Here is a 14121-nt window from a genome sequence, read left to right on the forward strand (position 1 = left end):
TCTACTTTTAACAGATAGAATTCATGATAAGCAAACATCCAAAATTAAAAGCTAGAAATTTATAGAGGCCTTATTACCTAATTCAAAGCCTAAAACATAATCTACTAGCAAATAAACGCCAAGTAAAAGAAAACAAGAGCAGTAGTGTGGCCATCTCCGAGTCGCTCGCAGTACCAATCCACTTACGGATTTCTTGTACAGTAAAAACAGTTGGATGAGGTTACGAAAACTCCATTTGTAATCCCAATGATAACAAACAGTGAGCAACAAAGTCTGGGCCTGACCCTATTCAGAAATAATATAGGGCGGGCCTTTGTCCAATACAATATCAATTCAGTACAATGATGCAGCCCAACCCAAACCAGCCAACACACCTCTGTACCAACCAACACACCATGTGGGGACAAAGTCGGCCCACCTAGCCAACACACCAATATCGCAACAAAGCTACCAGTATCAGTAGTGCAGCAAAGCTGCCAGTAGCAGTATCGCAGCAAAGCTGCTAGTATCAGTATATAGGTGGCCAAGCCATTAGTACAGTACACTTCCTCCATAACAGTATCCCAACCCTATGTAAAATGTCATGTCATAAATCATACAAGTATGCAGGATGTCATGCTCAGTACAGTCAAATCGTACCACAAACATGTCATTTACCCTCGAGGGGTAAAATAGTCATTTTACCCTATAAAGGTATTTTGGTCATTTTACCTGCCCTAGGGTCTAGGTACTCATATCGACCCATCAGAAGGTCTACAGTCGCCTCGAGTGACTTGTGTAACCTTAATGGTCATAACAGTGCAGATGGGCCCATGGCCCATTTTGTGGCCCAAGTGGGCCCACACACCCTTGTGGACCATTAAGCCCAAGAGTTACCATGGCCATGCGAACTACACAGCCCAGTCCAGTAATTATCGTAAATTGTGGAATTTATTCGTGTCGAGCCCACAAGCCCATTGGGCCCACATGACCCATTTCAACCCAGAACGGACCAAACCCATGAGAATGCTCGCGGCCGCCTTTACGGTCTAACACCCATGTTATGTGGGCTCGATTCACCACGTGAGCGATCGCACGCCCATGTGGCCTCAATGCCATCTTTTTTAGCTTTTTGGCTTTTGCCGATTTACAGTAAAGGTGGTGAAATTACACACCTGCTATGGATTTGTACTTGGATCGCTTCTAAAACCAAACACCTATGAACACAATAACCCTATCATTAGATCATACACACGGTTAGTCGAAACCATAACATTTGAGGTACTAAACCTTATTCACACTACTTACCGACCGCACAATCGCAGAACCTCCACTAGATCCCGAACCAACACAATCTTCTCAGTGCTTTAACCTTTACTCAAAATAGTTTTCCGATTCATAAGAATCCATATGCTACATAAACAAATTGAGAAATTTAAGCGCTTACCACGAGTGAGAGGATCACTTGTCGAGAGAGAACAATCGTCCTAACCCCTTGGCTATATCGATCGAATCCCCTAACAATATTCGGTAGAACCATAGTGTTACATGGAAACCATAGTTAGGGTAGAAAGGGAAGGAATGAACAAAACCGAAATAAAATAAACAGCACTTACCACCAAGGTCGACAGGTAAGAATAAGAGAAAGAATCAGTTCCTCGAGAGCCAATGCAAAATCAGTATTCAGCCAACAAAGGTTAAGTTGCATTGAAAGGAGAAAAGGGAGAAGGAATGAGAAACTCGGTCACCCCAAGCTAAAACTAAAATGGTCAGAGAAGAAAGGAAGAAATAGATATTCGGCCAGAAGGGAAGCCCTTGAGAAAAAGTGTAAGGGAGAAGACAACCCGTGAATAAAAGATTAAATGGAATGAGTAAAATCGTAGGTCACTAAGACCTAATAAGTACTTACCAAAATACGGCACTTCTTCAAAAGCAAAAGAAAAGACCCCAAATTTCACAAACTCGAGAGAAAAAAGAAAGAGAAAAAAGAACCCCAAACAGAGTAATCAAAACTGAAAGTCTTAGGGAGGAGTCACTCAGCCGAAAATCCCTATGCGCAACCCCCACATTTGGCACAACCCTACTAAACCTCAAACTCCCATTTTCTCTCCCCTTATCCTTCTCCTAAAATCTCTCCCCAATCCTCTCCTTGATTCTTTTTACATAACACTCCCTGATAAAGTCAAATTTCACTCAACAGAGTTTCAAACAACATCTTCTTCTTACACAGCAAGAGTAGCAAAATAAATACTCTTGTATATTGCCAAGACTTGAACCTCAGACCTCTAGCAACTACCACACGACACTTAGCACAGGACCACAAGCTCCTTTTGTGTCACATTTCAACCACAATTATTTATAAGGTCTACATGCTAATGTCCAGATTCATGAAAGGGAAAAACCAAAAATTTTGCAAAAGCCCAGACTTCAACCTAGGCTTCTCTAACACTCCCAAAACCACTCAAATCACTAAGCCAATATTACAAGCTTACATTTTTTGGGCGTTACAACTCTACTCCCAAAAGAAATTTCGACCTCAAAATTTACTTGGTGAAAGTAGGTGAGGGTACTGCTGACGCAGCGCCTCCTTAGGTTCCCACATGGCCTCTTCTGAACCATGATTGCGCCATAGCACTTTAACCAGTGGAATAGGTTTCCTCCTCAGCCCCTTAACGTCACGATCTAGTATCTGCACTGGTTCCTCCTTGAAGGTTAGACTTGGCCTAACCTCGATTTCCTTAACAGGCACTATATCTGTGGGATCAGAGCAGTAACGCCTCAGCATGGAGATGTAGAAAACATCATGGATTCGACCCAACTCTGGAGGCAACTCAAGTTGATAAGCAACCGGTCCCATACGCTTCAAGACGCTATAAGGCCCAATAAACCTGCGACTTAGCTTGCCCTTCTGCCCAAATCTTAAAATCTTCTTCCATGGGGAGACCTTGAGAAACACAAATTCTCTCACAGAATACTTAATTTCTCAACGCTTAAGATCTGCATAAGACTATTGCCTATCAGATGCTTCTTTCAACCTGTTTCGAATCAGTTTTACCTTATCTTCGGTATTAGATACTAACTCTGGCCCCAAAACTCGCCACTCGCCCAACTCAGTCCAACACGTAAAAGTACAACACCTACGACCATATAATGCCTCGTACGGTGCCATCTAAATGCTGGACTGGTTGCTATTGTTATATGCAAACTCCGCTAGCGGAAAGTAGTCTTCCCAACTACCTCGGAAGTCTATTACGCAACTCCTTAACATGTCCTCCAGTATCTTAATCAGCTTTTCTGACTGACCATCTGTTTGAGGGTGGAACGCAATACTGAAGTCCAACCTTGTACCTTGTGATTTGTGTATCTTCTTTCAAAATTGGGATGTGAAATGAGGATCTTGATCAGATATTATGGAAATCGGCACCACATGCAGTCTTACAATCTTAGCCACATATAACTTAGCCAGTTTCTGCAGTGAGTAATTAGTACGAAGTAGTATGAAATGGGCAGACTTGATCAACTGATCTACTATGACCCATATCGAATCTTTCTTAGTAAGCGTTAAGTGCAGCCCACTAACAAAGTCCATGCTTACCCTTTCCCATTTCCAGAGAGGAATCTTAACTGGCTGCAATAACCTAGAAGGTAACTGATGCTCAGTGTAACGCCCCAATTTTCGGGATTTTCAGGATTTCTTTGATTTTCAATGAATTTTAGAAATTCTGTATTTTAACAGTCTGTAGTAGGTCTGAGTATGTTAGTGGGCCTTTAAAAGGCCCAAGAGTAAATCCAATCCGAGGCAATTTCTGAATTCCCAATTTTGGAAAGAGAAAGTACTAGCGTTGAGGGCTTTTAAATTAAAGATGGTAAAATAGGGCACAAGGGACCTATGGTAGATTGGCATGTGATGCCACATAAGGTATAGGGGGAGTGGCGTGTGGAGGACTAGGGAGAGCTAAGGTTCAAGTCACAAGGTAAGCAAATTATGGTATTAATTTTTATATACAGAAAGGGGATGTGATGGAACTCAGGGGGGAACTCTGTTAGGGAGAGTTTAAGCTGGTAAGGGGATCGAGTAAGGATAAGATAAGGGAGGAAATTTAGGAGCTGATCAAGGAGCAAGAGGTGGCCGGCCAAGGGTCTTTGGCATAGGAAATTCGGCTAGGTCATTTAGTGTTAGGAATTTCAGCTTTTGGATGGGTGGCTACCGAATTCTTTTTGTTCTTTTGCTAGAAGCCGAACTTACACCTTACACCTGTGCCGAATCCTCCTCTTCAAGAATCAAATTCTTGTATCTTCTTCCCTTTCTTTCGGTCATCTGTATCCTTTTTTCCCCCATATCCAAACTTGGAAGCCCTCACTGTACCGTTTCTCTATAACCGAATACTACTTCCCTTCTCATATCTTCTTTTCTTTCATCTTTTCTTTTCTCCATAGCCGAACCCATACCCTTCTTTCTCTGTCTCTTCCCTTATTTTCCTTTCTTCATTATTTTTTCAAAAGCCGAATCCTGCTATAGTCGAACCCCTTTTCCCTTTTCTCTCAAAAGCTGAAAACCTTCATATTTGTGGGGTAGAAAGCTGAATCTTTGGTTACTTGAACCTATCTCTTCTTACTACAGTAGATCGGGATTAGTAGCATAGATAAGAACACTCTCTTGGGTAGAATAATGATTGGTAAGTATTTGAATCACTTTCATTAGTTGTTCATGGTTTAAGAAAAAGTCGAAACCCCTTAAGGGTGACTAACGTTGGGACTAAGGGCATTTTTCCCTCTTTCTTTTGGCTTTGTATGTGCTAGCATGGACAAGGGGACGTACAGCAAAAGAATTTAAGGTTACCTCAGTTGGACATCTAGATCTAACCCATATTTTGGCAGAAAGGTAAGAACTTTAGGGTTTAAGGCATTGTTGGTCGAATATGGTAAGGGGGTCTAGTACGTAGCTTGCTTTTGATATTTAGACTGATGTTTTAGTAACTCGATTGTAGGCGACTCGTGTGTGGATCTCACCAACATATCATTACAGAGTAGGTGTGTAAACGACACTCACTCATAGACTAGATCGGCAAAAGCCGAAATGCTGAAATGCCGAAAGGTCAGTATTTTGGGGACTTGTGAGCGTACGAGCGCTCGTAAGATGGTTTGGATTACTATTCCTAGTAATCTCAAGTGATAGGATTGCAGAGCGCAATTTTGTGCACTTCGGTATATTTGAGCTTAATGAGCCGAAACGGGATAATGGGCCAACGGGCCCAATTCTGTAAGAACGCGCGGTAAGTGTTTCTGTTGATGCAATAATGGCTGTAGTATGTATGTAAACCCTAAAATAGGTAAATTTACTAAAATACCCTAAGTATGGAAATTACCATTATACCCCTAGGTGCAAAATGTCCATTATACCCTTAAGGTTAATTTTGACTGAACTATATGATATTCTGATTCTTTATGTTGTATGCCATGACATGTATATCTGTTGCATGGGATATGGGTTATAATGATGGAGGAAGCGTTCTGGTGGCTCTGCCACAAATATCTGTTTCTGGTGGCCCTGCCACAATTATCTATATCTAGGACTCTGTCACAATATCTGTTCTGGTAGCCATGCTGCATACTTGTGACATGTATACGGATGGGTGGGTCGAGTAGTCTCCCCACATGGTGTAAGGTTGGCACGGGGGTGTATACGGATGGATATGGGTTGGGTTCTTCTGCATGCTTGATATATCTGTTCTATTTCTGTTATGGGCCTATGGACTACATTCTGAATTCTGTGTAGGGCTAAGGCCCAGCTTAATCTGTTTCTGTGGTTTGAACTGATCTAGACTATGGTTGGGTTAATTTACACACTGAGTTTCCCAAACTCACCCCTTATTTTCATCCACGCAGGTAATCCCCAACCTTAGTGGGCTTAGAGCTGTGAGGGATTTGAAGTGGCCACTCATTCTGCAAAATTGGTTTTCTTTTGGTGAATTGGACATCTTTTCATTTACTTTTATGATTTGGTTTTTAAGTTGTAATAAGGCCACTTTAATTATTTTAAATGGTTTTAATATGTTTTACTATAATAGGTATGATATTATCTTAATCGCTGAAACTGATTAGTTTTAGGGCGCATTTTCAAAAACAGTAAATGGTTTTAAAATATCACGACAACAAAGCAAAACTTCTGCAACGAAAACGTTTCCCAAAATTAATCATTTTTCCTTAAACTAGACTTAATTGAATTGGTTTCCTAAGAACATACACTAAGTTAATGTGTGGCAATGGTGGTGTGCATGTCTAGGATTGGATCCGAAGGGAGCTTGGTACTTAAGCAGTCCGATGGACTCACCTCCTCTTTTCCGGTTTCCTACCTAGTTGTGACACCCCTAATTTGACCCTAGTCGAAAAGTGGTTTCGGGACCACAAAATCAAGTCATAAAAATAATTAGCCGTCATATTTTATGACTATTATATGTGAATATGAATGTGTGAAAGTTTTAAGCTTTGATTTAGTAAATTGCATGTGAATTTAGTCGATGGGACTTATGTGTGACACTTTTAAAATGTGATAGTTAATCTATAAGGCTCAATTAGTGCATGTCATATGAATAAAGGGTTTGCATGTCAAATATCCCTTATGAATGAGTAGTGGCCGGCCATGGATGGGTCATTGAGGATAATATGAATTCTTTTATTAGCACTATGAGTTTAGAAAATAAAAGAATGAATTAAGAATGATAAAACATGAGGTGAGTGGGAGGAGAAACCAAAGTTGTCTCCCCTTACTCCCCATTGCCGTGACTTGTGAAAGGGGAGGAAAAACAAAATCCTTTCTTTGTTGTTCATCATGGCCGAATAGAAGAAACAAAGGAGGGGAAGAATTTTTGGTCACTTGAGTCATTAAAAAGGTTAGTATATTATGTCAAATTGTGAAATTTGATCTTGTTTTAGGTAAATAATCATGACTCTTACTTAGCCCATGCTAAAAATTTGTAATTTTGATGGATGATTGGAGCATTCGGCTAGGGTATAAAGGAAAGAACACCAAAGGCACTCGGTCATTTGGTGTTGGGAATTAAGGTGAGATTTCATGTATTTTATTTTTAATATTTGCAAAATGTTGTTAGTTTTGAAGCTCACAACATGACCCATATGTTAATTTTTGTGAATTTATTTCATAAAGCATTCGGTCATGGCTTCAAGGATTAGATTGTGGATGTTTTGATGATAAGTGTTTATGGATGAGGATAGACTAATTAAATTTGCTATGAGGGGCAAGTTTGAGTAAAATATCATTCGGTTATTAAAGTGAAGTATGAAACTTGTGCTTAATTGTGGAATGCTATAATTAAATTGCTAATATATGTTTATATACTTGCCGAATTTGAATTAAGGTGAAAGACGAGGTAAAGAATGAGTTTGAGTTGAAAATTTATAATTGTAATTAAATTGATAGCATATATTTTTATATTAGCCAAATATGTGCTAAAATGAGAAATGAAATGAAGGATTAAGTTTGAATATTATTTGAGTGGTCTCAAGTATTGAAGCAAGCCCATGGCAAAATCTAGTTAATGGAAAAAGATGACATTCGGCCAAGGAAGTTTTGTGATAGTATTTTTTTTGGCTAAGGATGCTTTGTATGTTATGCATGATGTGTTTAATGTCTTGATGAACAAGTAGTCATTAAATGAGGCTAAGCTTGTGAAATTATGAGTTTGGATGAATATATATATGCATTCGACAATGTGTAAAATATTGATTGTTTTAAATGGTTCGTAGTTAAGTGGAAATGGAAGCTTGATAATAAGAAAAAAATCTGTTAAGGATGAGTAAGAGGTATGTGCATTCGGCCATTAAACATGTGCTTAATTGTTGATGAATGGTTGTAAAGAAAATACATATAGGTCAAATATAGCCTTGGATAAGAAGATTTTTATGTATTGAATTTGTAACATGGTTATGCCGATTGTGAACATGTGATAAAGAATTATTCAAATGGTTGTTTAAATAATATTCGGTTTATTAGTATATGCATAATTAGTTAAAGTGTAAACTTTGCATGTGTATTAAAGGTTTTTATGTGATATTCAGCCTTGGGAAATCTAAGCTTATAAAGGTTTGAATGTTAATTGGGTTGTCTCTTTAATGGCCGAATGTGCTAAAAGCTAATGCATGATTTAGTTTAATCGATGTAATGATACAAATTATGATATTTACTTGTGGTTTTGAAGTATAGAAAATTTGTTAAGTTGATTAAGTGGTTGCCGAATGTGAAATTTAGGTAAGGAAATGTGTACAAATAATATTTGTATGGATAATTGGTTTAAAGGGGTCGGCATTATACATTGTTGATATGGTGTTATTAATGTAAAGCACTTTAGTATAGACGTATATACATATGGTCACTTAGAACGTATTGAGATGGCCGAATAAGACTAACGATGAGTATGCCTTGATTTTCTATAATACTTAGTAATTTGTTTAAGGTGATTAAAGATGTGTACGATTATTTTATATTGTACTAAAGAGAGTATTAATGCATGTTTGGTACTTGAGATGATTGAGGTGGTGATCTCGAAGCTAAATGTTATAAGGAATAAGTGTATTTCTTGCAAACCGAATTATAATATAATCGAATGTGGTTTTACACAATAGTGATGTGATAAGTTTAAATTTGGTTCATTAGCTCAAGAACTCAAGGAAACGAAGTCGGATCGTGGAAAAAAGGGAAATTGGTCGAATAGTCGGAATTGACGTACATTAGCAATCGAGGTAAGTTTTAAGTATTAATGCCTATAATGTGATTGAGTATGATATGTTAAGCACATATTAAAAGAATCATAACTCTATTGTAAATCTTTATGCATATAGCCTAATGGTTATTATGAAGTATAGGTAAGTTATTGATATGATATGTTGCCAAATGGATATGATATTATGAAGTGCTGAAAGGATATGTTAGAAGAGTAAAATTGTGATAAACCTGCTCAGGACAGCAGCAGTAACATGAATTCAGAAAATCACCATAAATTCATGGATTTGAATTAGAGGCTGAATGAGACATGAAATTAAAGCTTAATGAGTCTAGTTTCTTATAAAAGAAACCGTGTAAACAAAGGAATTTCTGATAATGAGGAATTTGATTCGTAGTGAAGAGTGGTCAGATTAGTCAAACAGTGAAACAGGGGAAAACTTAAGAAAAATCTGGTGTTGATTGGCCCAACCTAAAATTCTGGAAATTTCATGGATGGAAGATATACGAGTCTATATTCAGGAAAAATTAACGGCAAGTGATTTGGAGTTTTGTAGCTCCATTTATAAACAATTTAGTGACCATTGCTCAGGAAAAACAGCTCGTAGTGAATATGTGATGTTGTTGTAAACATGGATAAAACTTGTTTTAGTTACTCATAAGCTATTGATTAAACCCATACTTGAATTCTAAATCGTGATATTGTAAGCTTATGATAATTCGAATATGAAATGATAGTATGGCGTAAAATTGAATTATTCATTGGAAAGTGATGGATGTAGATTCGGTCAAGCCCAAGTCTGGACATGATAGTATATGTGGTATGTGAAGTCTAATTGAATAAATGTGAAAGTGTATATGTGTGAATAGGGCCGAATGGCCAATGTGATGAAAGTGAACATGTATATGTGTGATAAGGCCGAATGGCCAATGTGATGAAAGTGAACGTGTGTATGTGTGATAAGGCCGAATGGCCAATGTGATGAAAGTGAACGTGTGTATGTGTGATAAAGCCGAATGGCCAATGTGATGAAAGTAAACATGTATATGTGTGATAAGGCCGAATGGCCAATGTGATGAAAGTAAACATGTATATGTGTGATAAGGCCGAATGGCCAATGTGATGAATGTGAAAGTGTATATATGTGATAAGGCCGAATGGCCAATGTGATGAATGTGAAAGTGTATATATGTGATAAGGCCTAATGGCCGATGTGATGAATGTGAAAGTGTATATATGTGACAGGGCCGAGTGGCCAACGTGATGGATGTGAAAGTGTATAAATGTGATAAGTCCCGAAGGGCATTTGTGTCAGTACTATATCCGGGTTAAAACCCCGCAGGCTTTATGCGAGAATATTATCACTGATTAATGTTCGTAAGCTTCGTGCTCGTATTATATCCGGGCTCTAAAGACCCGATGACTGCGTGTGGAGATTATGTCCGGGTAAGACTTCGTAATAAGAGTTGCTTATAAATATATTCAATGCGAAAGGTTAAACAGGTATGTACTCCAAGTCTATATGTGAGCTTGATTGCACTAAATCATAAGGTAGTTATGTGATGCATGTGAGAGCAATCTATGAGACTACTCTTATGAGTATGTGATATCGGATCAGTGTGAGAGGTGATGGGAAATCATACGATATATCTATGTCACATGAGCTCACTTTTACGTGAAAGTTTATCTGCCTATTGTATATGATGAGACGTGCGTATTCGGAAAAGGGATGGTATGCCCGAAGGAAGAGTGAAATAAGAATACGAACAACTATGTTATAATTTGATTGTTATCTATTGCCACTGCTTAAAACTTACTAAGCATTGTAATGCTTACTCCGTTTACTCTGTTTCCTCTGTTTTATAGATCTCATTGCGAAGCTACAGGCTCGGGATCGTCAGCAACTAGTCACACTATCACTATCCACGGTTTGGTACTGCTATGTTTTGGATTGTCTTATGGCATGTATAAAATAGACTAGTGGCGGAAGAATATTTTGGTTAATGTATATAGCCATGCGAAAATGGCTTACATATGTTTGAGCATAATGTTATAATCATTTGGTATGGAATGGTTAATCACTATCATAATTTGTGCTATTCATGCTAAAGGGGCTAGTTGAATCATAGAAACTATTAAATAGGTAAAGTCTACCTTAAAGGCAGATGTTGGCAGCAGCAGTGATGTAGATTTGGAAAATCACTAAAAATAGTATGATTGGAATTAAATAATGAATAAATTATGTAAACGAACCTTGATGAATCTATTTTCATAGGGAAGTAACGAAACGATCATATGGACAGTATGTTAAGAGTTATTGAGGTTCTCGTGGGACAGGGCCAGAACGGTTTCTGGATTCCCTGTTCCGACTTTGGAGATTTATTATAAATTAACCAGAGATAATTAGGAGTCATGCTATATATGTACAGATTCCTCTCTGAGTCTAGTTTCTATAGAAACAAACGACATCAGTATTGAAGCTCTGTGCAGGGAGATATCCAATTCGTAATGCGCAAGGGTCAGTGTTGTCGATCCCTGTAACATGGGAGACTTTGACTAATAAACTGTACTAATTGGCACGACCAAAAATTCTAGAAAAAAATATGTAGATGGGCATATGAGTCTAGTTTCCGGGAAAAATCACGAAACTGATTTTCGAGTTGTGAAACTCAAGATATGATTTTTAAAGCGACTAGTACGCAGATTGGCAGTGTCTGGAAAATTTTTAAAAAGTCTGTTAACACCTCGTGTTCGACTCCGGTGACGGTCTCGGGTTCGGGGTGTTACACTGGTACTCAGCTTCCATTCACTTTAACCTATAAATACTCTCTAAACACTAAGAAGGTTTTTCGATAAAACATGAGTTTTTCAATAACGCTTCAACGTGACACGCTGGATTCGACCGTAACGTCTGGGCTAGGTTTGGGGTGTTACACTTAGCCTTTACCTGCTGGCATGTTAGATACTTACTTACTAAACCCGTAACCTGGTGCTTGAGTCCTAGCCACTAATACAGTTCATAAAGGTCTCGGTACATCTTGCTTCCACAGGATGCATAGCATAAGGACTACTATGCGCTTCCTACAGTATAGACTGCCTCAAGTCAGAATCCCTAGGAACACAAACTCTTTCACGAAAACACAATACCCCTTTGCTATTCAGCCCAAAATCAGATGTTTCCCTATTCTCAATCTACCGAAAATGTGGGATTAGTGACTCATCCAACAACTATTTACCCTTAATCTGCTCAACCCATGTCGGTTTAAATTGAAGCTTAGCCAACAAGCCATCATCATCAAAAAAACTTAGGCGTGCAAACATCGCCTTTAGATCAGACATAGCCATATGGCTAAGTGCGTCGGCTACCACATTTGCCTTACCACGATGGTATTCAATTGAGCAATCATAATCCTTATCGCTGCCTAAGCTTTAACTCCTTCTGGGTAAGATGGTACTTGAGGCTCTTGTGATCCGTGTAAATAATACACTTTTCGCCATACAAATAATGCCTCCAAATCTTCAGTGCAAATACCACTGCGGCCAATTTCAAGTAGGGTAATTCGCCTCATGGGTCTTAAGTTGGCGAGATGCGTATGCCACTACCTTACCCTCTTGAATCAACACACATCCTAAACCGACGTGTGATGCGTCGCTATAGACTGTGAATTCCTTCACAGATTCTAGCTACATCAATATAGGAGCCTCACTCAGAACCTTTTTAAGTTTCTCAAAACTCTCTTGCTGCTTATTAGTCAAGTTAAACAGTACCCCTTTACGCAGTAACTTAGTCAGAGGTGCAGCAATCAAAGAAAACACTTCGAAAAAATGTCTGTAATACCCTGCCAGACCCAGAAAACTTTTAATCTCAGATACCGACCTAGGTTGCTTCCAATCCAGAACCGTCTCAACTTTCTGAGGATCAACCCTAATCCCCTAAGCAGACACCACATGTCTTAAAACAGTTACCTCTTGAAGCCAAAACTCACACTTGCTGAACTTAGCGTATAACTACTTCTCCCTCAGAATCTATAGAATAACTCGGAGATGTACATCATGTTCCTCTTCGATTCTTGAATACACCAAGATATCATCTATAAATACCACCATGAACCGATCTAGATAGGGCTGGAACAATCGTTTCATCAGATCCATGAAGGCTGTTAGTGCATTTGTTAGCCCAAACGACATCATTAGGAACTCGTAGTGACCATAACGAGTCCTAAATGCTGTCTTGTAGACATCGGCTTCTTTAACTCTTAATTGATGGTACCCAGAACAAAGATCAATCTTGGAAAACACCGCGGCTCCTCGAAACTGATAATCATTTATTCTCGGCAAAGGTACTTATTCTTGATAGTTAATTTGTTCAATTGTCGATAGTCAATACACATGCACATAAAGCCATCCTTCTTTTTCACAAATAACACCGGTGCTCCCCATGGTGACACACTTGGTCAGATGAATCCTCGATCTAATAGCTCTTGGATTTGAGCTTTTAACTCTACAAGCTCTTTCGATTACATTCTATAAGGGGCATTGGACATCGGAGCTATTCTAGGTAGTAGCTCAATACCAAATTCAACCTCATGGTGAGGAGGCAATCCAAAAAGCTCGTCAGGAAATACATATGGAAAATCCTTAACAGTTCTAATACCTTCGACCGAAGAACCCTCAGAATCAGATACACCAATGTAGGCTAAAAATGCCACACAACCATTATGAACATATTTCTCGGCCCTCAGTACAGATATTACATTTGATAGATAATCCCTTCATTCCCCAATCACAACCACCTTCACATCCTTAGCAGTCTTTAACACCACACATTTAGCAACACAATCCAAACTTGCATGGTATTTAACGAACCAATCGATCCCCAAGATAAGGTCGAATTCACCAAATGGTAGCCATATCAAATCCGTTGGAAAAATTACTCCTTGGACCTCTAGGGGCACATTCCAAAACAACTTATCTACCCTTACTAACTGTCCTAGTGGACTAATCACAATCATCTCGCTAACAGTACTCACACACCAGGTACCCAAGGTTCCAGACACAGTGCATGCAATGTATGAGTGCATAGATCTAATATCGATCAAAGCAATATAAGGTACATTATGGATTAGGAACATATTGGTTATAACATCTGGGGCGACTCTGTCCTCTCGACGACATGCAACGTATACTAGAGTTGGCTGCCTTGCCTCAATATTACCAGCACCTCTGCCTGGTGCTCCACGACCTTGCCCCATACCATTTCCTTCTCTGGCCTAACCCTGGCCTCTCAGTGGCTATACATAACCCTGTCCTGTAGCTTGCATCGAAATAGGTCTCTGAGGATAATTCTTAACTTGATGCTCCATGGACCCACATCTGAAACACGCTCCGATCTTCTTCCAGCACC

The 14121-nt window shown here is 38.9% G+C and overlaps 1 protein-coding gene across 1 annotated transcript; it reads right to left on the minus strand.

Annotated features, from left to right (window-relative positions):
* Positions 1-2515: 2515 nt before the first annotated feature.
* LOC107955742 (uncharacterized) lies at positions 2516-3148 on the minus strand. Its single transcript, XM_016891550.1, has 2 exons — positions 3035-3148; positions 2516-2923 (listed from the first exon to the last, which is right to left on the minus strand). Exons 1-2 carry the CDS (start codon positions 3146-3148, stop codon positions 2516-2518), a joined length of 522 nt encoding a protein of 173 aa, XP_016747039.1.
* Between the last annotated feature and the right edge of the window lie 10973 nt (positions 3149-14121).

This window comes from Gossypium hirsutum, chromosome A07 (genome assembly GCF_007990345.1).
Source record: "Gossypium hirsutum isolate 1008001.06 chromosome A07, Gossypium_hirsutum_v2.1, whole genome shotgun sequence".
NCBI classification, from domain to species: Eukaryota; Viridiplantae; Streptophyta; class Magnoliopsida; order Malvales; family Malvaceae; genus Gossypium; species Gossypium hirsutum.

Bases quoted from the DNA above. Each gene is read 5' to 3' on its own strand.
- LOC107955742 (XM_016891550.1), bottom strand. From the start codon at position 3,148: ATGGCACCGTACGAGGCATTATATGGTCGTAGGTGTTGTACTTTTACG. The intron at 2,924-3,034 runs GTAAAACTGATT...GTGTTTCTCAAG, and splicing joins TATCTAATACCGAAGATAAG to GTCTCCCCATGGAAGAAGAT.